Genomic DNA, 27,292 nt, shown 5'->3' on the forward strand with positions numbered 1-27,292 from the left:
AGCTTCCGTGCCACCTCCTACAGGAAGCCTTCCCTGGATCCTCCAGCACTCTGGATTCACCACACATCTGGTCCCTTTCCTTTGTCATACCCTTTTGGAGAGTTCTCTCTTGTCACCACCAGTTGGCTATGAGCCCCCAAGAGCTGAGCTTGTATCTCCTCCAACAGACTGCAGTTTCCTCAAGCCTTCCTGTCTCATAAGATTGAGTGCTCCCTGGGAAGCAGGGCAGGGCTCTTTCCGTCTATCATAGGGCCCTGTCTTACCTGCGTGTGTGTCCCCTGCAGGGTCCCGTGTGGCAGGTCTGCCCTGCCATTTTCAGCCCAGGGCAGCAAGTACAAACGGAGAAGCCCTCGTAGCACTGGGTAGCTAGAGCCGTGCTCTCCCCTGGGCCCACGGAGCACAGCACAGGTCTGCTGGGCAAGGCAGTGAGGATGCTGGCTGGGGAGGGGACCCTGCCCAGCCATGTGCTCGGGTCACCCCCATGTCTCATTCCAGACTCAGGGTTTCTTGGCATCTCTAAGGCCCTCCCCAGACTACACCTCTGAGCAGAGAGAAGGGAGGAAGCACAGTTGCTTGAGGAAACCCAGTCTGAGGCATGCTTCCCAGCACAGACCGGATCTCTCTCTCTCTCTCTCTCTCTCTCTCTCTCTCTCTCAAGGGGTAGCACAGGAAGATGCTTGTGTCAATCAGCAGGTCTCCATCTTGTTTGCAGCAGTGGTTCTGAGGATCTTACACAGGTGATAAAACAACACGGAACTGCACATGCGTGGTACTAAGGTCTGTTTCCTGGCTTGATATTTCACTTTAGTTACTCAGCCATTGGGGGAAATTGGGTGAAGGAATTCTCTGGACTGTCTTTTCAACTTGCTATAAGTCTATGATTACTGCAAACAAAAAGTTAATTACCGTGTCTTACTTGAACAAAAAAAATTATTTTTAAGTGCTTCCTGTCGCGGTGGTTGTAATGGGTGGGCCCGCTAGGATGTGGGGTTTTGCCTAGGTTTGCCTTTGATGCCCTCTCTCCGGCTGTCTGGATCCCGGTCTTGTCTTTCACTGTCCACCCTCTCAAAGGATTTAATGTTTCCCCCTCTCAGGTATTTTTCTGTTTGAAAGGGGAGCTTGCCAAAGGGCAATGCTTAGCCAGGGGCTTGGTAATGCCTGGGTGGGAGCTCTAACGGAGAGTGGGGGTCAGGGGCCTGTCGACCCACAGGTGTGGGGACCCCAATCTCCCATGGCCATGAACTTGGCGCCAGTGTTTGCCTCCCACCCCCACTAAAGGTCCCCTTGACTCAGCCCATTTTCCTTCCCAGTGCGGAGAGGCAGAGGGGATTGAGGGGCAGTGGTGGTGCTGTGGGGACTCTTTCCCTTCTAGTCATTGTTTTCCTTTTATTTCAGTGAAAGGCACACCCACGCACACTTGACTCACACACACAAGCTGTAGGACCGCGACCATCTGGTCAAGAGTCTCTGTGCTGGGGGTCGGGGTGGGACCACGTGGCCGCCCCCCTCGCCTGGGGGCCTGCTCAGGACAGTCCACTGGGGCTCAGGAGGCAGGGGTGATGCTGTGTTTGGGAACTCCGTGCCACACGGGGGGGTGGAGGCTTAAGCGTTAGTTTTCTTGCTGCTGCCCAGGCCGCCTGGGTTCCATTCTAGCCGGCTGTAGGGCTCGAAGGCCGAGGAGCCCAGCTCGTAACACACAGGCAGGTCCCGGAGCGGCGCAGTGGAAAAGCAGAGCACTGACAGAGGGGGCGGCAGTGGGGGGGACACTGAAGCCGAGGTCAGAGGGTTGAGGCGTGGGGAGGAGTCCCGGGGGTCACCCAAGGAGGTGCCCCTGTGGCCAGCAGGCAGGCCCACGGGGTTGGGCGTCAGTGCCAGGAGGCTGGGGGCCCGGGGCACAGGCAGCAGCCGGCCCTGCTCCAGCAGCCGCAGGATGCTGGACGTGGCAAAGGCCTCAGAGGCCGAGGAGGACGCCCGCTTCTCCAGGTCTCTGCTGTGGTCTTTCTTCTGCTTCGTGCGGCGGTTCTGGAACCAGACCTTCACCTTGGGGCAGAGGTGGGGAGGGGTGTCAGGAAAGAGAGGGGACAGACCAAGCAAAGTGGGGGCAGGTGGGAGGAAGAAAAGGGGGCAGGGGGTGGGGAGTGGGGGAGCAGGGGTGGAGTAGAAGGGAGAGAAGGTTGGGGATTGTCATTAAGGGCTTCCCACAGCCAGCCTGTTCTTAGTGAACTGATAAGGGATCTGGCCCCCAAATCATGACAGGGGCTATGGTCTAGAAGGATGTGGCCAGAGAAGGGCCAAAGTGGGGCCCTCTAGAGCGTGGGGACTAGAGCAGAGCTGCTGCCCGGTGACGACTGTCCCATAGCTCAACACGGCCTCTGAAGTCAGCTTTCTAAGTGGCCCTGGCTGCTGCCGTTTGAAGCTGTCAGCAGCCCCCTCCCACCTCATCACCTACACAGGCTGGGCTCCTCAGTGAGATGCCAAGTGTGGCAGGATGTGTCAGGGCGTTGAGGGGCCGCATACTCAAACCTGGGGACAAAGAGGTGCCAAGTGCCCCGCACCCTAAATGGAGCTGCCCACAAAAGGACAGAGAGGGGTCCTTTTCCAAGGTTATGAGAGGAGGCAGACCTCGCCCTCTACAGCCCCCAGGGCCTGGTCCTCCAGCCCCCATCCTCTTCTACAGAAGAAACCAGAGGCTGGGAGGGAAGCTCAGTGGTCAGCCCTCTGACCAGGCATTTCCTCCCCTCTAAGGAGGAAAGAGTCACCCCACCACCACCCACAGCAGGCAAACAGTGGGGCGCTGAAAGAATCACACACAGGAAGGAAGCATCTGAGAGGAGGAGAGACTGGCATTCACTGCCTGGATGGAAACTTGTCGAGCATCTGTAGGCCCATGTCACCGGTGCCGTCACTGAAGCACTCAGACTTGGGTCCCCAAGAGGCTGGCTCTGCTTCTGTCGGGAGGTGTCAGACAAGAAGGGACGGTGGGGTGGAGGGCCCGGGAAGAGAAAGACAGGGAGACCTCGCTGGTTCCCCACAGCTTTCAGCGGACACAAGAGAGGCCAGCATCTCCTGTGGCTCTGGCAATGGAGCCCAGGGGTCAGGAGGAGGAGGCAGGAGTGGGAGGCTGCCCAGTGGGGACGAGGCCAGAGCTAAGACTGCCTGGGGTGATGCTACACAACACCTCCTTCTAGGCGCAACCATCCCACCAGCAGAGGCCTCACCTCCTCTCAGAACAGTGAGTGAGGCCTGTTCTGAGTGGGGGAGGGAGGAATAAAAGATTGGAAACAGATGCAAGTTTGGTGTTCTGGACTCAATGATGGCAAGTAACCAGAAAGTTATGGGGTCTACTTGAGACTGATTGCTTCATTCGTCCACTCACTCATTCATTCAACAGGTATGTGTGGAGTGCCCGCTATACCCCAGGCATTACTCTAGGCTCGGGAGTGGACAGAGTGATGGGGAGACAGAGAATGAATAACAAATGCCAGCAAACAGGCATGAAATGGCCATGTGGCAGTAAGTGCTTTGAGCAGTGTCTCAAATTGTTTGTGGTGAGGAACCACTTTTTAAAGCTTCCAATCTGTCACGGTCCAATAGTTTTGTAAAATACAATTACAGTGAATTATAATTACTCTTCATTTCTGCAGTTAACTTGTCATGGACAGGTAATAGCTTGTGGGGGCCAGCCCAAGGACACACTGGGGGAGGCACTGCTTTAGGGAACTGAGGCAGGATAAGGCACGGAGGAGACTGTCTTCTTAATGCGGTTGCAAACAGCCTCTCTGAAGAGGTGACGTTTGAAGGAGATATCAGGAAGAGAAGGCCAAGGGAGATACTACCAAGTCTGGCTGAATGAAGTGACTGGAAAGAAGAATCCTTCTATGCTTGTCACTCCAGGAACCCCACTGCTCCAGACAACGATCCCCTGGATCCCTGGGGGCTGTGGCTCTGCATGCCACTGCACACCTTCCCCTGCTGAGAAGCCTCTTGGCCGAGCACCTATACTCCCAGGACCTAGGCAACACCCTCAAGAGCCCCGGAGCCTCAGTTTCTCATCTCTAAAATGGATACAAAAATGCCTGAGCAATTGCAGGGATCAAATAAGGAAATCATGCAGAGGGCTTTCCTGGTGCCTGGCGCACACCTAGTGTGAGTTATTACTTATTGCTTCCTTCTCTGTTCCAAGCTCTGAACTAGGGGGAGGGGACAGGCCCAGAAGTCATGATTTCTGTCCTCAGGAAGCTGAGGGGTCTTGTGGGAGCAGCACTAACCCACTGCCAACAAAGGAGAGCAATTAGGGACAAAGGGAGTGGCAGAACAGGGCTGTGACTGATAAGGAATGACAAAACTCTTACAAGGTGTCCTGTCCTCCTGCAGCTCTGGGTGTAGCAGGGAGAGGTGGGCGTGGGCCCGCAGCTGCATGTGGGAGTCTCCTGGGAAGGGGGCCTGGAAGAGGAGGAGAGGAGAAGGCAGAGGGCCACTAGGGCAGGGGCTAGGGTCTGACATGCCCATTTTGGGGGCACTTACGGACTTGGCCAGAGGTTCTCACCCTCCCTGCACTTTGGAATTACCTGGGGTCAGTCTGTTCTAAATTCTGATGCTCTTGCGCCATCTCAAACCACTAAAGCAGAATCTCCAGGGTTTGGGGACTAGGCGCTGGTGCTTGTTGAAAAGCCCCGAGGGTGACTAATGTTGCCAACCCTGGTGGTAGGTAGGTGCTGGAACCACAGAGGCAGTGGTGACATGCTCTGGCCGTCTACTTCCCAGCACTGATCCCATGACCCCTAAGGGATTGATCCCTGAGATTCAGCCAGTGAGGGACAAACCGAGAGACAGCCTTAGTGCCTCTGAACGAGCCCCTCCTTTCCTCCAGGAAGCCTCAGTTCTACCTCAGGACTCATGCTCTCAGGGTTAAATCCAAAGTCACTGATCCTTTAAGGCTCAATTCAGCTGCACTCTGGATAGGCCAGGTCCCACCCTGAAGGGCACTTCCTGGGGCACCACCCACCCCTCGTCCTCTTAGTGCCCTGCTGTGGCCTCCCTGTGGGCCGCCGCCTCCCTTCTCCCTCTTCTGGTTCCCCTGGAACCCAGTAATGCTCGGCGGCTTGTGAGGCCAGACAGTGAGTCCCGGATGCACATGGCAGGGGTATAGTTTCCCGCTGGCTACTAGGACTGGGAGATCACCAGTGACCTTTACTGGTCTCATGGTCATTGTTAAATTTCAAGCCTTACTGTTGATTTGGAAATGACATTAATCTTTAAGAGACTACTTTCTGTGACAGTGGGCACACACTGCATCTAAGATGAATGGTACCTGTGCACCTGGATGGGCCTGGTTGTATAACCTGGACACAGAAGGCGCCACTTAGTCCGCTGTTCTGGAAGAAGCCATCTGGGCGAGGTGATGGGCAGAGGACAACTGCTGAAGGGCTGGAGCTGTTCTTATCTGAGCTAAGTGTGAGCCTGTCTGCACTGGGACTTGGAAGTTTGTCCTCAGCCCGGTGCCTGGGTTCTCTGGGGACTTCCTTCGATGCACCGTCGTGGGGTCTGGCCAAGCCAAGGCCAGAGGTCAGCTGTACTCTGTCTTGTTCACTGTTCCTACATTCATCCGAAGGACCCTTCGTCCTGCAGAACTCTGGAGGTGGTGGGAAGCAAGGGCTCACTCTTCTGCTCACTGGGCCCTGTAAGTGCCATTCTCATTTAAATGTGCAGACACTTAATTGAGCACCTAGAGGTTAAAGGAGAGACTAGGAATGAGAAGGGGCCCTGAGGAAGAGTCCCACATCTTCTCTGCCTGAATTAGGGCCCTCCTGACATGCAGGATAGAGAGTAAAGATGCTGGCTGGCAGTAGGAAGAGAAGAGAGGCAGACACCGGCGAGCAGCTGGGTGGCATCCTCAGAGGAGGACAGAGGGGAGATCTGTGAGTCCTGGCGCTGAAGCCCTTGGGTCCAAAGTGGCCTTTGGTTTTCAGTCTTCACCAGGCCTCGTTACACCATAGTTCCTGTCCTTGGATTTCCAGGAGACTGTGCCTTTTTATTTCTTAGGAGTCCATCCATTATCTGAGCACACTTGAAAGAATCATGTATCCTTTCCCCAAAAAGAACCTTGACCAAGACCCCCAGATAAATCAGAGAGAAACCAGCTCCCAAAGAAATGTCTGACATACCTTCTTGACATGTCTGCTGGGATTGCAAACTGAACTGATGCAAAGCAATTCTCTAGACTCCTCTCCTGTATCCTGCTCTTCCCCAACCTTCCCAAGTTGTTAAGCGGCCTCGCTGACCATTCTCACTGCCCACCCAGTTCAAGCCCGAACCACTTCTCTTTCCCTTGCCCTGTGCAGGTACTACAGGGGCAAGTCCTAACAGGTTCTATCTCTCAATCTGAGTATATCTCAGATTGGGTCACTTCTACTTTCCACCCGCCAACTCTGTTCAAGACCCCACGTCACTAGCCCCTAACTGGCCAACTCTTGTGCCCATATTCCATTTTGGCAGCTGGTGAGACCTCTGTAAAATGCCAGTCCTTTCACATCAGTCTTCCTTTAACATCCTACTATGGCCTCTAAACACTTCATGATCTGTCCCACCACTGACCCCGTTACCCTGTTACCCTCCAACTCAGACACACTGGCCTTCTGACATGTAGAATATTCCATGCCAGTTTCTATTCCCGGGTCTTTATGGTTACCCTGTATCTCAACTTCTCTTCTGGCTTCTCATCTGGCTGTCTCTTCCCTATTACTCACACCTCAACTCAGTGTCACCTCTTCGAGAAGCTTTCCATGGCCACCCCAATAAAAGTTTCTCTCCTATTGCCTGTCATTTCATGCTTTACCTCCCTCACAGCACGCCTCCCGCTTTCAAATGCTGCTTGTCTTTCCCAGGCAGAAGGTAAGCCTCCCGAGGGCAGGTGCCTGGTCTGTTTTGTTCCCTGCTGTATCCCCAGTGCCTAGAACAGAACCTGGTACATAGTAGACATTTATTAATATACTGAGAATTCTAGCTATATAACCATGGGCAAGTTAATTAACCTTTCTGAGTTTTCTGAAATGGGAATAATACTACCCATAAAGCCATCTTTTTGTAAAGATTAGATGAGCTAATAAATGTATCTGCTTTAAATTATGAGTGTTATTTAATTTTGTTGCACTTGTTTCCTCTTTAAAGAAGAAATAATACAGAACTATTCTGGTATAACAAAAAACATATGCAGTCTTTGTCCTTGGTTATTGACACAGCATTCCTGAAACCCTTGAAATTTCCTGAGTGATTGGAGTATCTTCTGTTACTCATAACAAGCCCCTTTTGAGCTCTGAGTTTATGCTAATTAGGTGCCTCAGACTGGGCCCTTAGATAGTTTCAGGATGGGCTTTGGTCCCAGAAAGACCAGACAAGCAATTCAATTAGAGATTTGAACTTTTAGCCCCACCCCTGACCTCCAGAGAGAGGAGGTGGGCTGGGGGTTAGGTTGTAAAAACTCTTGAACAATGAGATTCAGAGAGGTCCTGTGTCCATGAACGCAATGAAGTGCTGAGAGGGTGGCGCACCCTAAAGGTATGGAAGCTCCTCGAACACCCCACCCCACCTTGCCCTATGCATGTCTTTCATTTGGCTACGTGATGTGTATCCTTTAAAATAAACCTGTAAATGTAAGTAAACTGATTTCTTGAGTTCGGTGAGTCATTCTAGCAAATTTATCAAACCTGAGGAGGGGGTGAGGAACCCCCAAATTTAGAGTCTGTCAGTCAGAAGCCATGTGGTCCCTGCAATTTGCAGCTGGCATCTGATGAGGGACTGAGTCCCCAACCTGTAGGGTCTGTGCTTCACCCAGGGAGTTAGCATCAGAATTGCACTGAATTGAACTGAATGGTTGGATGTCCAGTTGTTGCTGGAGGATTGGAGCATTCATTGGTTGCGTTGGTGTTGGGAAGGGCCACAAATTTGGTGTCAGAAGAAATGCATCACTCCTGTCCCGCAAGGCTGTGGGGAGGACTGAAGGCGCAGAACATGCCAAGCATTTAGAAAAGAGCTTGGTATGTCGGAAACTCTTGGTAAATGTCAGTTAGACTTCACACTACCTGCAAAACCCCAGGATTGGGGAAAGAAAGGAGGGTAGTGAGCAGCGATTAGTAAACTGAGGACTCACTGAGCTTGCTCTGTGCCCAGCTGTGTGCTGGGCTCCCCCAGGTGGCCTGAAAAGGAGATGTGGCCTTCAGACACATTCTTGTCCTAGGGAAGTGCACACTGGCTGGAGCCCACCACGCCACACACACTTGATCAAGCCACACGGCAAAGGTCTCCTGGAACAAGGTCAAGAAGTCTTAGGGAAGGCTTCCTGGAAGAGGAATGGCTCAGCTTTGACCTTCAAGGACTGGTAGATGTAGAGAGTGTGGGGGCAGGGAGGGGAAGGATGAGGACCACATGGGGGTTGCTGGCCTGGGCATCGAGATGCCTTGGAGAGAAAAGTTTCAGGTGAGAGTCTGGGGGCCAAACTAGGCAAGGCAGAGGGTGGTCAGGACAAAGAGGAGGGGCAGGTATTGCTGGGTGATTCTATGCCTAGACTTCCAGAGCAGAGCCTGGCTTTCCAGCCCCCCCCCACCCCTGCCCTTAGCTGGAGAGAGGGCCCAGCTGCCCTGGCCATCTGCTGGGTTGCTTGGAGCTCTGCAGCAGCAGCTGGAGGAAAACGGGTCCAGGTGGAGATGACCCGTGCCTGTGGAACAGCAGCCACTTCTGCCTTAACTGCTGTGGGGAGCCAAGAGGGGGACAGCAGTGGACAGCACAGAAGCCTCACAGTCTCCATTGCCTTCCCAGGAAGCTTTGCAATGTATCTATTAACTGATTTCCCTCATAATATGTGAGATTAAGCTAGAGTTGTAGCTAAATAAGGGTCAGAGTCATTCTTTGACAATCTCCAAGATGGTTGCAGGAAGAATGCCAGGCTGCTTGTCCAAATCCTAGCTCTAGAATTTATTAGTCATGTGACCTGGGGCATCACCTCACCTCGGCTGTAAAATGAGATGATACTGGCTGTTACATCATAGGGCTGTGGGCAGCGATCAGTGAACTGGCATAATCAAAGCACTTAGAACAGTGCTTTGGCACAGTAAGTACTAAGTTACTATTATTACTATCACTATGCATCTCTATTACCAGCTTAAAATGCTTCCATTCACACAGAGTAGATGCTCAGTTTGCAGAAGTTTTTCCTTTAGGTTAAGGATAGTATTGTTAAAATGCTAAGCTTTTCTGAGGCACCCCCTCCCCTTCCTGCAGGATTCCTCGGCACTGACACTCCTCTGTGTCACTCCCTGTATCTTGACTGCCCCTCCCTCTGACTTTTCTGGCCTTTTTCCTTATTCCACCCAAATGCCTAATGCATCTGGAAGCTCCTGCATCCCCCAACCCCGATGGTATATACCCATTCTCTCCTATCAGCACTGTTATTTGCTCTAGTTTACCTGTAACTTTAAGTCCTTCCCTAAGGTATATCTGAACTCCTCCAAAGCTGGCTCTCCCCTAGCAGCCCACAGGCCTCACACCTAAGGAGTGCCCAGGCTGCCAGGGCAGGGGTGGAGTGGCCTGGCCTGCACTTTTACCTGGGTCTCTGAGAGGTTCAGCTGGCGGGCCAGCTCAGTGCGCTCACGGCCCACCACGTACTGGCAGCGCTGGAACTCCATCTCCAGGCGGTACAGCTGCTCAGCCGTGAAGGACGTGCGGGTTCGCTTGGGCCGGTCCAGGTCCAGGCCCTTGGGCAGAACAATTTCCCGGATGGTCCCTTTGGCATCTGCAGGGGCCATGAAAGGAGGTAGGTTAGTTCACTAGTTGAGACATTAGGCCACTGGCAAGCATCTCAGTAAGAGGCAGTGTGATCTAACAAGGAGCTCCTGGGCCTGGGCCTGGCAGTGTGACTTCTGACAAGTTGCTTACCCTCTCTGGGCCTAGCTTTCTCAATCACCAAAGCAGTGTGTTGTAACTAAAGGGTGTATGTATGGGAATGGCCTCAGAACATCAAGTCTAGCATCACAGGATGGGCAGGAAGCACTAACTGACCCAGTCAGGACTCTGTTCCCTCAACAGAGTAAAGAACAAATGGAAAGAGATATACCAGTCCCAAGTACAGAGGAAAAGATAGGTTAGAACTGGGTATGATCATTTAGGTAAGGCTTACTAGAGATGTCCAGAGCCAGGTCCTAAGCCCTGTGTGTGTGTGTGTGTGTGTGTGTGTGTGTGTGCATGGCTGTGCACTCTGTCCACAGAACCTCCTGGGGTCCATAAAGAGATTAGTTGGTGTAGGGGAGAAGAGAGCCTGGGGAACTCAAGGACCATTGCTACTGGGGTGCAAGCTGCTGGGTGCCTTCCAGAGAGTGGACTTCTGCCACTCCTTCCATGTACCTAGTCCTAAACAGCAGGGCCACCCTCCTGGGCCCTGGAACAAAGCCCTTCATGCACAGGGTCTCCAATATTCAGAACTTACTTAACAGAGGTTGAAAACCCTACAGCTACATTCACCAGGTATTACCACTTAAAGAACTCAGTAAAAGCAACAAATCGTTCAGCAAAAGTAAAATTTGGAAGCAGGGGGTATTTTATATATATGGATACATCAGCTTTAATCATAGGGGTGAAAATGATCCATGTTTGAATTACACACATTGATGACTTGAAATTGAGTTATTTGAAAAATTTATGTCAAAAATTAGAGTGTGGAAATATACAGCACTGTCTTCTCTAGGACTTACCAAACCATGCCCAACACATGATGCTGATCATAATGAAGCTAAACTAAGTTATTTATGGTTACATACGAAGCTTTGTGTCAGTGGAAACCTTAGCAATTGAAGGCAGCCCTGGCTCAGCGCAGGGAAGAATGTCCCCCTCCAGAGGTGCAGGAATTCCAAGTCTCTAGGGTGCATGCACAGCTGGAGTTTGCAATGTGGCCCAAGTGTTAGTGGCCCCAGCTGCTCATGTTTTAGTCATAGTAATAGCCAACTCCTCTGCAGTGCTTGCTCTGAACCGGGCACTATTTTAAGCACTTTAAGTCTCCCAATGTCTCAATGAATTTGGAACTTTTATTATCCTCATTTTACAGACAGGGAAATGGAGGAACAAATTCTAAATAACTTATCTGAGGTCACACTGACAATGTTCAATAAGTGCTAAAGACAGCCTCATTTTATTTTATGAATATCTGTTTTAGTAATCTAATGATTCAGCTGATAGGTTAGAATGAAGAGAACTTTGGTCATGGGTAAAAAATGAAATCTTCTGGATGGGTTCAAACTGCCCTGGAAGGCATTGGGAAGGACTCCCTTTGGGATGTGCTATCTGTCAGGAGGTTTCCTGTGAGCCACAGGACTACAGATCCTACTTTTAGAATCCCTGCTACAGAGGGTAAACCTGAGGCCTCATGATTACTGAGACTGGTTCTTCTGGCTCCTGCTCATGCTCCCTTCTGAGGGCACCCTTTGGCTCATGGGGGGCTCCTGGCTGGCAGGTCCTGCCTCTGACCTCACAGGTTCTCACGCACCTTCCTGCTCACAGTCAGCCTTCTTGGAGAAGGTGAGTTTGGGTGGGGAGATGCAGTCGCTGCTCAGAAGTGCCCCCTCACACACACACAAGGCAGGTCTTGCCAGGGCACTGTCAGAGCACATCGAATAGACGTGGGCTTTGTTCTCAGAGTGCTGGTGTAAGCCACAGGCCTTTGGGACAGCTCAGGCTTCTCCCCAACTCCAGTACTTTCTACATTCCAAAAGGGTAAGTAATGTTTGTGACCCCATTGTGACTGGGTCCCCTCTGCTCAGGTCGTACTGTTTCTAATTGTGAGACCAATCTCAGAACTTCCTCACGGCACCCAAGTGACTCCAACTCCAAAGGCGCTGATTTCCTTAAAAGTGTCTTAAAAGTCACTTAAAAAGTGACTGGAGAAAGGGTGAAGGGTGTCATCCATGGTGGTGGCAGGTTTACATTCTCTCCCCAAGAAGCCTCCTGAAGCTCACCTAAAGCTCTGAGCCTGTGCTCCTAGCCACCAAGTCAAACCATGGGTGTCCCCACCCCTTTTCTTTTTCCTAGAAGAGCTAAGAGAGGCACACCTGCCTCAGGGAGCGGCCAAGGTCAGTGCAGGGACTGGGGAGGTAGGGACTCCATAAGAAAGGCAACCTCAGACTTGCTTGCCGGTTATCAAAAAATGCCATACAAACAAGCACATGAAAAGGTGTTCAGCATTGTTAGCCATTAGGGAAACGCAAATTGCCACACAAGAAACACATACTGGAATAGCTAAAATAAAAAATACTGAGAGTGTAGAAGGCTGGTGAGGATGTGGAGAAACTAGATCTCTCATATACTGCTGGTGGGAATGTAAAAGGGCAGCCACTTTGTAAATGGGTCTGACAGTTTCTTAAAGAGTTAAACATATACTTACCATAGAACCCAGTGAGCACACTCCTGGGCACTTATCCTAGAGACACAAAATCTTAGGTTCACATCAAAACCTGCATGTGAATGTTCATAGCAGCTTGATTTGTATGAGCCCGCAAAGGGGAACAATCTAGGCGTTCTTCTGTAGGTGACCGGTTAAACAAACTGTGCTCCCACTAAACAGTGGGACAGCACTCAGCTGTAAAAAGGAATGACTGCTGATAGACACAGCAATTTGGATGAATCGCCAGGAAATTATACTGAGTGAATAAAAACAAAGTCAGTCCCCAAGGATACATGCTGTATTATTCCATTTATATAATGCTATCAAATGACAAAGTTATAGATGTGGAGAATGGACCCAGGATTGATGGGTTAGGCAAGGAAGGATGTAGCTGTAATGGGGTAGCAGGAGAAAGTTCCTGGTAGATCATGATAGGACAGGTCTATATCTTGATGGTGGTGGTAGTTGTATGAATCTAAAAATGTGATAAATGTCATAGTTATATATAAAGACAAAAAAATACTAGTGTATGTAAAAATGTGTGAGAAAGGTCTATAGTCTAGTGGATTATTGTGTCAATGTGAATTTCCTGATTTTGGTAATGTAATATAGATATAAGATGTCACTATTGGGAGAAGCTGGGTGACGGATAAATGGACCTTCTCCGTCGGAACTTCTCTGTACTACTTTTACAACTTCTTCTGAGTCTAAAATTATTTCAAAATAAGGCATTAACAACAGCAACAACAAAAAAATGCCATGAAGCTAAAATGGTGTGTTGTCACAGAAGCAGACAAATCCATTGGCAGAATAAATACAACAGTATTTCCCCAAAGAACTCTGCATTCCACTTGTGGTTTGTAAGATGACTTTAAATGGTACATAAGTAAACAGCCATCATTTCAAAATGCATGAATTTATTTTAATGTTACTATAAAAAAATTAAGGCCTAAGATTTTGTGTGCATAGGATAAGGCTCAAGTAGGTATTTCATTTAAAAATGTATTATGCTAAAATATTAAGTAAATGAATGGAACATGACTATAACAGAAATGCTAAAGATGATATTTGAATGACTGAATATTGGGAAACAATGAAATCAAGAGTACACAATCAGATCCTTGTATTTATAGTGATAGAGTTTATGATAAAGGGAGTGTTCTAAATGGAGAAAGGTGGTCTAGTCAATAAACGGAGTTAAATGGCTTAGTGACTATAAAACATATATATATATATATATGTTTCAAATAAGTAACAATAAGTTTCAAATGGATTAGAGAGCAAATCATAGACTATCAAATTATAAAGGCACTTGAAGGATATTTTTATAATCCTGAACTCAGGGACAGCTATCTAAGATGTAAAATGAAAGCAAAGGATGTATTTAACTCTATTAAAGTTAAAAACTATTGTATGACAAAAGCACCTAAACCATGGTAAAAATACAAAAAACAGAATTTAAGAGAATACTTTTTAAAAAGTCAATGAAATAATATCCAGAATATGTAAAATGCAATTATAAGTAAATGATGTTTTTAAAATGAGAAGTAGTCTAGCAGATAAAATAGCCATTCACAGAAAAATATACCAAATGGCCAATAAACACATGAAGAGATGAGCAGTTTCACAGAAATCAGGAATATGCACATTCAGACAAGAAGAAATCATTTATCTTCCATAGGATTGGAAAGTCACGAACAGATGCTCTATAAAGCTCTGATGTGCCATAGGAGAATCCATACTTCCCTTCTCTGTTGGTAGAACCATGAAGCAGCACAACCTTTTAAACCTGCTGCATTTGTCAAGATTAAAGATGCATGTAGATTTGGCCGTAGCAATTTTAGTCGATATTTATCCAGGAAAACATAAACTCATATGCTCCGAGGCATATATAAGGATATTTGCTGCAGTATTGTTCAAAATATTGAAAATATGAAAGCATCCTCAGTTTCCTACAAAGGAAATGGCTGAGCAAATTGTGATAGTCCATACTACAGAATATCATGTAGAGTGAAAAGGAATGAGGTTATATCCATATGAACTGACAGTTAAGTAAAAGAAAGTTACAGAATAATATGTGTAGTACTATCCCACTTACATGAATAAAGTGATATATATTCAACCATTCAACACATATTAAATAAGTGCCTACTAGATAGCAAATACTATATGGAAATGAGCAAAATAAACAAGGTCCCTTTCCCATGGACCTTGTGTTGAGGGGAGAGACAGATAATGAATTTAAAAACTAATATGTGAGCTAATGATAAATGCTGGGAAGACAATAAAACAAGATAAGGGGATATTATTACCAATCCTCCCAAGAAAACCAAAACCCAATGACCATAGTGTGTGTCTGTGGGCAGGGGGGGAGGTTGCTATTTTAGCAAGGATGGTCAGAGAAGGCTGTTCATCAAAGTTAAATAGTAGATAAATCATGAATGTTTTTCATGAATGTTTCCAATTCCTTCCAGGCAGATGGTAAGGTTGCACTAATTTTCTGCCCTTTGAAACTAGATATGATCACATCACTACTTTTAGCCAAGAGGAAAGGTGAACACTTTAAGAGCGGGCTTATAATCTGCCACATCCCTTCCCCCTGCTGTGATGTCCTGGAAGCAGAAGCTAAAATGTAGCTTTATCAGCTTAAGTTTCTGGGTATGAAAATGGACCCTAGCCCCCTTGTGAGGGACCTATCAGGTGAGTGAGAAATACACTGTTTATTAAACCTCTGAGGTGTGGGGTTGTCTCTGCAGCAAAATCTAGCTCACCTTTATTGACACAACCCTCTTCCCTGAATTGTTCCTTTTCTGGGTGTAGTCCGGGGGAAGCACCAGGCAAGGAAGGATGTTTATACCAGGGCCTCTTTGTGGGTAGGTGTTTGTCAGGGTGAAAATGCATTAGTCTAAATAGAATGTGTCCTGAGCCTCATGGTCCTCAGGTCTCCTCAAAAATGGGTGAGTCCTAAGGTACAGGACAGGGTGGATAGGGCCAAGGAGCCTTTGCCTTGGGAGAGGTGATGATCCCTGCCTGATAATAGTTAGCTAATGCTCCTGACCTCCAGGACTACCTATGATCCCTCCCAGTAGGCCCCCTACCTGACTTCATCTCCTGGCACCCCGGTAATTCCTTTGCACAACAAGCTGTAAATGTGCTGATTTTTAAATGTGATGAGGTTTTCCTGCCTTCATCTACAAATATAATGTGATGACTGTAAAAATTCCTTATGGAAAATTCATGCTAAAGTTTGTTGGAAAAAACTGAAAGTGGAAGAATAATTAAGAAAAAAACATTAAATTATGAAGAGAGAATACTTGCATTGCCACACAGCAAAATGTATTACAAAGCTATAGCAACTAAAATGGTATGATGCTGGCCCAAGAGTTCTGAAGCAAATCCATGCATAGATGAGGAGTTGGCACATTATAAAGATGACATTTTAAAGTAGGTGGAGGGAAGACAGGATTATTAAAGACAGCTTTTGGACAATTAGATCATTATTTGGAATAAAAGTAATTTATCTTGCTACTGCATGCAAAAATAAACACAAGGTCGATTAAAATCTTAAATGTAAAAAATAAAGCTCCAAAAATGGAAGAAAAGACATAGGAGAATTTTTTTTGATATCGTTAATGTATAATTACTTGAACAACATTATGGTTACTAGACTCACCCTATTATCAAGTCCCCCCCACATACCCCATTACAGTCGGTGAATTTTTTGAAAGAAAAATAAGTGACAGATTTGAGTACCTAGAAATAAAAGTTTTTGCAGGATGAGAGACAGTTAAAAGACAAATAACAGAGTGGGAGGAAATATTTATAACACATGCATAGCAGAGTCCTTATGTCTAGTACACACACACATCCCCTGTAGCCCAATGAGTAAAGCCAAGCAGTCCAGTGAGAAACTGAGCAAATTACATGAAAGGGTTATTCAGAGAAGAAGAAATAAAAGTGGTTAATAAGTAGGAAAACATCCTCAAGCTCCGAGGACACCAGAGAAAATGAAAGTTAGAGCAGCAACGAGATACAGTTTTTTTTCAGATGCCATTATTTTACCTATCAAACTGGGAAAACTGTGCAGGTAAAAGTGAGGGATAATACAGGTTCTCCTGAATTTTGTTTGTAAGAATACAAATTAAAACAGAATAAGAAATTTCTTTTGGGGGGGTGGTCAATTTCATAATATCTAGCTAAATTAAAAAATGCATAATTCCTTTTGTCCTAAAAATGTTATAAAGGTTTCTACCCCAGAGAAACATCATATACTTTGATAAAAACAGATCCACTATTCGTGGCATAGTGTATAAGAGGAAAAAAAAGGAAAAAGCTGAACATTTATCAGTGGGAATATTGTTGATAAAGTCACAGTATAGTCATGCCTTCAGCTATTATGTAGACATTAACAAGAATAAGATACTTCTCCATATGCTGACTTGGACAGGTGTCCATCATATACTGCTACATGAAAATAACATCTATAATCCTAATTTTGTAAAGAACAAGAAGTAGAGCTGAATTGTGTGCATATGTGTTTGTGTGTGTGTGCTTGTACCTAGATAAGATCAAGTCTGGCAGGATGTACACCTCTCTCTTGTTTGCTGCTCAAGAGTGGAAGCTTGCCAGGGAGGGAAATTTTCTCACTCTGTGCATTTATTAAGTACCCGGTTTGTTGCAAAGAGTATATAACAAACATTTTAATATATATATGCATATATAATAAAAATTAAAATATTATATATATTATATATATTGGTTGGAGAAGAACTTTCTAATTGAGAACTAAAATCTAGAAGTCCCAAAAGAAATGACCATTAGATGTGAATACAGTTTAAATTTAAGCTCAGAAGAAAACAACTCACAGCAAAGTTTAAAAAAAGGAAAAGATCTGGGGATATTTGCAACACATGCCACAGAAAAAGGGATCATTTTCTTAGTATAAAGTTAGTGTTTACAACTACATGAAAACAATGAGCAAACTAACAGAGAAATGGCTAAGTACATGAATAAAAAATTCACAGAAGAGGAAATAAAAAAGAATATGAATATATGCTTAACTTCACTAGTAACTGAAAATGCTAAAAATAAGGTTTTTTTTTCATTTGAAAACACTTTATTCTAAAAGACTGAGTATATTCTGGGTTCAGAGGATGTGGAGAAATGGCACTTTCATATGCAATTCCTGAGAGTACAAATTAGAACATTTTTGGCCTAAAGTTTGGAAATATCTATCACAATTTAAGTGTATATACTTAGATTTCAAAATTTCACTTATAGGAATTTATCCTGTAATTATACTCACACCAGATATATGTGAAATTTTGCTTATTATATTAAACATTTTCTTATGAAAAATTTCAAACATACAAAGTTAGAATAATGCAATGAGCCCTAATCCAACTTCAACAATCACAAACTCAACAATAATCCTATTTCTTCTGTATCCCCATTGCTTTAAGCAAATCTCAGATATCATACCATTTCATCCATAAGTATTTCCAGATGTATCTCTACAAAGATAGAGACTCCTTTAAAAACAACTACAATTCTATTGTCACAATCGAAAACATTAACAATCATTTCTTAATATAATAAAATGCCCCACCTGCTTATACAGTTTTCAGACTGCATCATAAGTAAGACTTTTTAAAAAACCATCTGTTCAAATCAGGATACAAAGGTGTCCACTGAAGCATTGTTAGTAGTAGTGAAAAAGTAGGACTAACCTAAAAATCCACCAATAGGGGAATGGTTAATTGTTACATTATATCAGCATCATGGAATTCTGTGCAGCTTTGAAAGGAACAAGACAGTTCTAGATAGAACTAGAATGTTTGTTTCCACATTCTACAATTCAAACAATAAAAATTTCTTTCCACAAATGTTTATTAAATGCAAAAAAGCAATTGCAAAAAGAATTCCACTTTTGTAATATATAACCTACATATTTATGTTTTTCAATTATGAGGGAAAGTTTGGGAGGCATCATCTTGGAAGTGGAAGTGTAATGGAAAACTTTGAACTCGCACATGATACAACAAAACTGCACAGCTTGGTTTTGTTAATTACAAAGTTGTTTTATACTTCAGAAAACAATACATTACAAACAAAATTAAAAGCAGATTATAAACACATATTGAGAACAATTAGCTACTATCCATAATACAGACTTTCTATAAATCAAGAAGGAAAATGGTATTTGAAAATAAAACTGGTCAAGGGAAATGAATTAACAGATTACAGCAGAAGAAACACAACAAGTAGATAAACATGAAAAGATGCTCAACTTCATGAATAATCAAAAAAATAAAAAATTAAAATGCCAGTGAGGTACTACCTATCACCTATAACACTGACCAAGGTTAAAAAAGATATATAATGTCCAAAGTGGGGAGAGAGCAAAGATGGGGATATAAATTGCTGAACTTTTTTCTTTCATTTTTGAAGAACAATTTGGCAATATCTAGCAAGATATAAAGTGTCAACTATGATGACAAGATTCAGAGATAGAAGCATTTTCAGGTGTTGCTGGGGGTGGGGTTGGGTATGACCATCTATTTAATGGAGGGCAATATGGATTCTCTTCCAAATTGCAAACATAGACAGTTTTTGACCCAGTAACCTACTTTTAGGAATTTCTCTGACAGATATAACTATACATGTGGAGATGGCTAAAACAAGCTTATTTATTACATCATTGTATATAATAGCAATAGATAAGAAAAAAGTTTAATGTCTACCAATAAAGCATGGGTTATATAACATAACATTTTGGCTCATCCAGAACATACTGGAATGTTCTGGTCCATTCAGAACAAATGGAATACTGTGCATCTGTAAAAGAAAAAGAATCAGAAGTTCTTTACATCCCAAGACATATTGATAAGAGAAAATAACCGGGTGCAGGAAAATTTTGAGAGATGCTACCACATGAGTAAAAAATAAAAGCAAAAAATATATATATATATATGGCCGTGCTGAGTTGCATAAGCCTAAAAATTATTTGGAAGGACATATTGAAAAGCAGTAAAAAATGGCTGCCTTTGAGCTGAGTGGGACCTGAAGGATGGGTGACAAGGATGGGAGAGAGAGTTTTCACTGTGTACTTAAAATAACAACTTTTTGGTGTTTGAATCATATGAATACTTGCTATTTTTAAATTAAAGGAAATAGGTTTAATTGTGTGTGTGTGTGTGTGAGTGTGTGTGTGTGTGTGAATCTTTTGAAGCAGCAATTCCACTGCTAGGAATTTATCTCTTGGAAATACTCAAACAAATGCGCAAAGGCTCGTTCCTTGGGAGTTCATTTCGCAGTGTTTATATTAGAGATAAACAACTGGAACCTCTTCCAGAGATTAGGAGAATTTGGCTTTCCTCATCCAAGGACTACTTCTCAGTCACGGAACTGGGAGACATGGTTAAGCCGAAAAAATGACCCTGCGGATTAATTTCACTTTAAGATAAATTGCAAAACAGTTTATGTAATACGATTTCTCGTTTACTGTTTGTATAAGAGAGTAGGAAAATCTCCTGGAAGGACGCATTTTAGAAACTAAGAATGCTGGCTGTTCTGGGAGCCTTCTGCCACTTTGGGTTTTGTTTTCACGTTAAGCGTGTATTACTTCTTGAATTTAAATCCTCCATTTACGTATCTACTTTGTGATTGTGTTCCTGCGGGAGGCTGGGTCTTCGGGGTGCCCTCCACCCGCTGCGCCCTGGATCCCCGCAGCTCCACGGTGAACGCAGTGGTCGGCGGGAGGAGCAAAACAGAGCAGACCCCGGCTTTACTTACCCGGTCATTTCAAGCTCCTGCAGAGGACTGAAGGCACGTGATTTCGGAGGGAGGAGGGACGCGGGTTCATCTGGTTATTTCTCTCACCCCGCTGGCTGCCTTTGCGGGACCTCATGCTAAGCATTGCGGACAGCCTGGAGACTCACTAGGGACCTTGCGGCCCTGCGCTACCGTTGACCTCCCCTGGCAGCACACCCGGCCTCTCGGCCTCTCGGCCTCTCGGCGGCCTCCCAGGCCCTGGGGATCTGGCTACATTAAACAACCATATTTGAAGTGTGTCAGGTTTTACATTTTAGTGGTTCTCACTGAAAGTTGGTGATAGCACACAATCCAAAAATACGGCGTTGTCAACTTTATATTTTAACAATTATTCTGCATTCCGGTATCATTACATTTTCATACAAGGAACGACACTGAAAAGTCAAAAAATAAGGCCATTTCAGAACACTTTCTCCCCCGGGAAGGGCGCGGGGCCCCCCACCAAGCGAAATGCTAGATGTTGACTGCTCTGTCTCCTTTCATTCATTCGACAAACATTAACTGAGCGCCTGCTTTGTGCCAGGAACACATATCTGGGGAGATCGTGGACTTGGCGGGCGCAGTGACAACCTCTTCCGTGGTCCCGGCGCTGCCTCAAGGGAGCCTCGGATACGCGCCTCCCTTGAACTCAGAGCAGACCTTGCTCCGCTGCCTCCCGGGCCTGGCCGCCCGCGCGGGTCTGGAGCCCCGAACGTCCCTGGAGGCAAGACAGTCTCAAGATTGGTAAGCTGAGCGCCAGCGGCCCCAGCCGGGTCTGTCTGGTACATAGTAGGTACTCATTAATGTTTGTGCACTGAATCGTCGAGCAAGCGGAGACAAGGCCCTGGGAGGACGCGGGAGAGAGATGGTTTGAGCGGCCTTTGCAGGCCGCATCTAGCGCCTGCAGCGGACGCCACCCGCCCGCTGCGCTCGCTGCCCGGGCTTTTCCGGGCCAGCCCACTCCTCGCCCCTTCAGGCCAGATCCGGTCCTGGCGCTACCACGTCTTTCTGCAGTGTCCGATGCCGCCCTGGCGTCTCCAGCTGAGACTTTCCAATCTCCCTCCCGGAGCAGGGGCGGGAGCGGGGCGGGGGCGGGCGGGCGAGCCAGGCTCCTCCGCCACCCGGGTCCCGGGATTCCTGGGCAGACCCATTCCGCATCGTCCTGTATCATTGTTTCTCAAACTGGGTACGACCTCGGCGGGGCCCGCTGGTGGGGGACCCGCTACTGGGTTTCCAAATAGACTCAGGCCAAATCCTTATTTTATGGTAAACAAACAGAAAATGTAAAGAAAATTCATAAATTTCGTATGCCCGCGCCCTCTCCTCACCCACACTGCCGCGCACATAAAATGCAAATCAAAGAAACTTAGCCAAGGGAGAGGAGCTTGGGGCTTCTAGTACCCCAGACTCAAGTCGGTAGTATTTGAGGAAAAGGCGTAGAGATAGCAGGACTCATAGACGCCCTGTCTCCCTACAGATTATGCGAAATGAGCAAAGACTCGAATCTAGTGCCAGCGTACATTGCCCAGAGACACACGCCGTCTCGTCCCCTCCCTCCCCTCGAGGCCTGAGTACCCACTCACTGTCCCAGCCTGCCAAAGACTGGGCCTCCCTGCCCTCTGATTACCCAGGGGCCACCTGGTCACTCCCACCCTGCAGGTGCGTGCGCGCGGGATGCAGCAGCTGGTCCACCCACACCGAGTCCAGGCGACCACCCCCGGCAGCAGAAATGGTGTGAGAACACAAGGAGCCGCCAAACCCTCCACAGTTCCCTGAAAATGAAAACGGGGCACACGAGACACAACAAGATGACACATTTGGTTGCTGGACTGTGTCTCTGTGGCGGGGGAAAGGAAGCTGGGGAGGGAAAATGTATATAAAGGGCTAAATAAAGACCAAACGGCACAGACCTCAGATAAGAAAGTAGGTCCTTCTGTCAAAAAATAAACAAAGGAAAAGAAAAACATAACAAAGGAATCCCAAGGAAATACAAAAGAAACCTAATAACCCCACAAACTCTGAAATTAAAAATTTAAGTAAAAAGAAAAAATCCCATAGGCAGCCTCCTGCATGAACCATTTAATCCTTTCATCCACTGCCTGGGGGGCGACTGGTCCTAGGATTATTTATTCTATTAACAGACTCATACTGAGGCTAAAGTCCTGCGTTCTACCCGTCTGCCTAGGGCCAAGTGCCTGGACTTCAAATCCAGTGTTTATTCCTAAACAGCATTCTGCCTCGCCTTCTCCATTGCCCAAATATCCACAGGGAGGGGGACAGGTGTGCCCTCAGGCAGCTACTGCGCTCTCTGATCTCGGGGTAGGCCTCTAAGTTCCCACCAAGTGTCTCATGTCCAGTGGCCGCTGTAAATCTAAGTAGAAAGCTAGTGTACACTGGATAACGCTGAGCCTGGCTGATAGAGGGGGGTGCTTATTCCTGCAAGTCATCCCCAGATCAAGCTCTGGAAGCTGTGGCCCCTTGCCAGGCGTCTTCAGTCAAGTCTAGCAGCCAGGGCCCTGCCTGATATGTGTATACCATTGTGCTCTGTTTGGATGTGCTGTGTTTCTGGAGTGTGGGTCCACCACTGCCCCCGAGTTCTCAGGGGAGCAGAACTCCACTAAATTCAATACTTCCCTTCCCCGCACCCACATCCACAGTGGGAATTGCCCAGCAGCAGCCAGAGGCCCTGGCCTTCCTGAGTCCTTCCTTGCCCCTAGCCACCAGGTGCATCCATCAAGCTCCCAAGTGAAAGTATTTCAGCTAGTGGGTGGTTGTGTTGGGGGGTGGGGAGCAGCCATTTGCAGCCTGAGTCATGCCCAGCTTGTGTGACGCAGGTGGCAGAACAGAATTGGAGGGCAGAGGGACGTGGCCCGAATGGGGTTTTGAGACCCACAGGCCCAAAGGACTGCTTCAAATGAGCAGGAACCGATGACACGCATTGATCATAAAAATTGCTGGTTCGGGTGACATTAGCAGACCGCCATTCCTAGCTCTACCCAGACAGGTTGTTGGATTCCCATCCGGATTAATTTGAGAATCACGTAGGCACGTCTGAGGGTGCGAGTGTGAGCATAGATTGTGAGGTTGCAGGGAGTTTGGGATGAGAAGTTTTCCCACCTCTTTGGATTGCTGGGATCCCGGCTCCACCAAAAAGGCCTCAGCCTGAGCCAGGGCTAGGAGTTGGTCGGCATTCAGGCTGCTTCCTGCTGAAGGTTGGTGCCCTTTCCAAATGTAAAACAAAGGGATCCCCATGCCTATTCCTCACTGGCCAATGGGCTATGCACACAGAAGTATATGGCTGTACCTCTGTGGCTGTATGGCCCCCCTACAAGCCTAGCTGTCTCCACAGTGGGGTTCCTGTTATATCCATATGCCTGTCATCCTGGTGGCCTTGTTTGTGCCGGTCTGTGGCAAGAAGCAGCCTCTACTTTGAGGTGGGGGGATGCAGTGAGGTCCACCTCCCTGGCTGCCCAACTGGCATTTGGCAAAGGCAGATGGAAACACAAGCCAGTGTTCCTGCAAGGGGATTGGGGAAGGCTGGGTTTTTCACCCTTTGGCCATTAACCTCCCAACACACTGGCAGTCTCTGGGTCTCAGGGGAAGGAGACCATGTCCCCTTCAATGTGGTGAGCTGGGGGAGGTCTCTGAGGAAGGTGGCCCACTCCAGAAGTGGCTTGGGGGTTACCTCAGAGCTCCCTCCTCTCATTCAGTGGAATATTTAAGGAGATCTTACAGGGTTTGTAGTTTTATAGCTACCACCTCTGACCCTTAGCAAGGTCATTCAAAGTAAGAGCTACAGATTTCTTTGTACAGATGAAGAAACAGGCAGAGAGGTGAAGAAACTGGTTCAATTTCAAAGGGCTGTAAGGCTGGTATTTCAAACTAATTTCATTTAATTCCAGTGCCCAAGTTTTCCTTTTACTCCCCATGCCTTGGGACTTCCCCCAATAGATCTGCTACCCTGGGGAGGGTGCTCAGGGGAGAAGTGGGGAATAGAAAAACCCAGAGAGAGTGGATATCTTAGAATCCTCACCTACCAGCAACTTGATGGCTGAAATGGCAAATGTTTCTCCTCCACCTTTTTATGGTTTCCTCCAAAGGTACTTTGGGAGGATGTGTCCTAGTAGGTCAAGGGTAAAGAGTATTCTCCATATCCTGGGGCCACGGGCGCTGAGGGCTTCACTTCCCCAGGGTTTTTCAGCTGTCAGAGCCCCTGCCCTGGGCCTGGGGGAAGCTGAGTATGACGCAGATGACCCTGGCTAGGAAGGATTAGTGCTAAGTGATGCTGGGTATCTGTAGCCTATAATAACCTCCTTGTCATTAAATGGGAAAGGGCAGAGGGATTTATGAGGGCCCTGTTTACTTTTCATTTCTTTTAGGTGTGTAAGTACACCCTCTGTGCTGTATTTAGATTTTCCAAAGGTCATGGCATCACTGTATGTGTGTATATGCATTTATAAAAGTACACTATGGACAGCACACACAAGCTACACCACATACAATAGGGGTTCATCTCTGCCTGGCTGTGGATTTTTCTTAGAGTGGGTTGCCCTCACCCCAGAAAGTAGAGGGTCACTTTTGACTCCTTTCTTCTGAGGCCACACCTGGGAGTTATTAAACTGACATCTATACATGAAATTTATTTGTTCTCCATTCAAAGTTAGTAGAATGGAAAGGATGGTAGGTGGGCACAGAACACAATTGTCCAGGCAGAAGGAAATGTCCATCCATGATGGCGTGTGAGGTGATGAGTATTACAGGCAGGGACTTGAGGGTCTTAAACTGGGAGTGTGGGCTGAGGGGAGTGATTTCTCAATTTCTGGAAACCCTGCTGACTTCTTTCATGGAACTGCATGCTGGCTGCTAATGGCCCTGTACCCAGGACACCTCAAATTTATGGAATGGGATCTAATTTAATCCCAGGTGCCCAACAGGTCCACACATCTGCTGGAATCCCTACTGGGTGCGGATCACCTCCCATGCCTTGTCCTTTAACTGCCTTGGCCCAAGTCTACCCTCAGTACGGTGCTGGCACCCCAGCTCTAGGTGACCACACCTAACACCAGGAGTTGTTTCCCAACAACCAGATTCCTCTGTGTCCAAGACAGTCATCAGTTGATTTCACATTGGACTGCCTTCATGCTGTCCTCTAGCTCTATCTACATTTCCAGAGCCACTCAAACCTAGCAGCTGTGGTGGACGGCCTGGCCAAGGTGTCCCAGTTTGTGAAATAGTCTAGAGCTCACACCAGACAAACTCGGGGATCCTGGCGCTCCAGTAACCTAGAGCAAGCATAAGGGTGGTTCTCCTTCCCCAGCAGTAGCAGAGGAAATAGGTTCTGGCCTGTCAGCCCCGCATTTCCCAGGGCTGGCGCTCAGAAAGCAGCAGGAAGAAGGCAGCTGGAGGAAGCCCAGAAAGTTGGAGGAGACCGGTGGAGCTGTTACCCGCGAGTGGCCTCTTCTGGGCGCTGCGTCTCCCGGTCCTGGGGCTCTAGGAGGGAGGGGTGACAGGCCTCAGGCTCTGGTGGAGGCCTAGAGACCGGCCGAGGGCAAGACCCTGGAGCACCCTTTCTCCCGTGTCGCTGAGCGAGGCCCGGATCCAGCGAAAGGCGAGCCTAGAGCTTCGCGTGAGGCTGGCTTTGGGGTTCGGGGAAGCCTTAGCCTCGCGGTGAGGAGGCCAGACGAGCTGGGTATTCGGGCGCAGTTCAGGGGCGCTTGCAGGAGGAGAGTGCTGAGAAGGCCAGCAGGGCAGAGTGAAGTGGCCAGGAAAGAATAGAGCAGGGCGATGCGCTAGAGAAACAGAGAGACGCGAAAGGCCAGGGCGGGAGAAGGCCGCACGAGAGCCGGCTGGGCCCGGGCGCCGCGAGGAAGTGTAAACATAGAGAACGAAGCCCGGGCGGGCGAACCGCGGGCACCCTCGGCGTCCCGGTGCGCTCTTCCGCGAGCCACCGGTGCGTGCGCTCTGCACCGCTGGGGAAACGCCGGGCAGGCGGCGGGGAAGCGCCTCAGCCGCTGGGCGAAGCCCGGGCCTCTTCCTCCCGCGATTCCCGACGCTGGTCCCTTTTCGTCCTGTCTCCGCGGAGCACTCGTGACGCTTTTCTAGACACCCGCCTTAAGGGACGCGGGGCGAGGAGCCGGCACTCCACACTCTGCACTCCCATCTCTACCCTCCCCTACACAGCACCCGGCTGGGATGGGCCTGGGGTGAGGGGCCGGCGCGAGAGCCTGAGAATTTGAAGGCGGTGACGTGGGGATATCGTTGGTCCCATTCGCCGCTTTGTCCCCTGCACTCGGCTCAATGTCTGGCACACAATAGATGCTCAAAATAATATTTGCTGAGTGAATGTCTGAATGATGACCTAATGAATGAATTTATGAATTGGGAGGTGGAGGCTGCAGGAAACTAGGAGGCCCCAGTGGGGATAGGGTGGGAGTCCAGTGGGCCAGGGCGGTGAGCAGTTCTCTTACCTCGCACCAGGATGCGGCGGCAGTGTTCTGTTTCTCCGAGTCCGGGCAGCCCGTCGCTGTCCGCGCCGCTCTCCCTAGAGCCCGCGGGGCTGGAGGCAGAGGTTCCTGCAATTTCCCTTGGGCTGCGGCCGCCGGCATCAATGCTCGAGTCCTCCGCTCCACTGCGATCCCCGCCGCGCCCACCGCACGACTCCCGGCGTGCGGGGCCACGGTCGCGCTCGGCACCCCCATCGCCCATGCCGGCCACCACCGCCGCCTTCGCCACCGCCTGGCCAGCCTGGGTACTCAAAGCCGGAGGCTCCCCGCCCCTCGAGCCCCTCGTCCGACTCCTCCTCCTCCGGCGCCGCCCCCGCCCGGGTGCTCCACCCCTCCCTGCTGATTGGGCCCGAGTCGGGGTTCTGCAACTCGCCGCAGCTCACCAGAGAGCGGCGCCAGTGGGTGGGGGGGATGGTGGCCCCACTCCTCTACTCCTAGTCTAACCCCACTCCGCGCCCGGTATGGGGAGGCTGGGGCAGCCCTGGGGTTCGAGCAAGGCCCTAACATCCTCTCCTAAAGTTTATCAACTCCGTTCCCCGCTCCTGCCGTTCCCAAG

General features: G+C 48.0%; 1 protein-coding gene across 1 annotated transcript; it reads right to left on the reverse strand.

The window, feature by feature from the left end:
* Positions 1 to 684: 684 nt before the first annotated feature.
* Positions 685 to 26,991, reverse strand: VAX2 (ventral anterior homeobox 2). Its single transcript, XM_036908315.2, has 3 exons — positions 26,701 to 26,991; positions 9,597 to 9,784; positions 685 to 2,040 (listed from the first exon to the last, which is right to left on the reverse strand). The coding sequence occupies exons 1-3, from the start codon at positions 26,936 to 26,938 to the stop codon at positions 1,603 to 1,605; spliced, it is 864 nt and encodes a 287-aa protein (XP_036764210.2). The 5' UTR covers positions 26,939 to 26,991; the 3' UTR covers positions 685 to 1,602.
* Positions 26,992 to 27,292: the final 301 nt, after the last annotated feature.

This window comes from Manis pentadactyla, chromosome 2 (genome assembly GCF_030020395.1).
Source record: "Manis pentadactyla isolate mManPen7 chromosome 2, mManPen7.hap1, whole genome shotgun sequence".
Classification (NCBI taxonomy): domain Eukaryota; kingdom Metazoa; phylum Chordata; class Mammalia; order Pholidota; family Manidae; genus Manis; species Manis pentadactyla.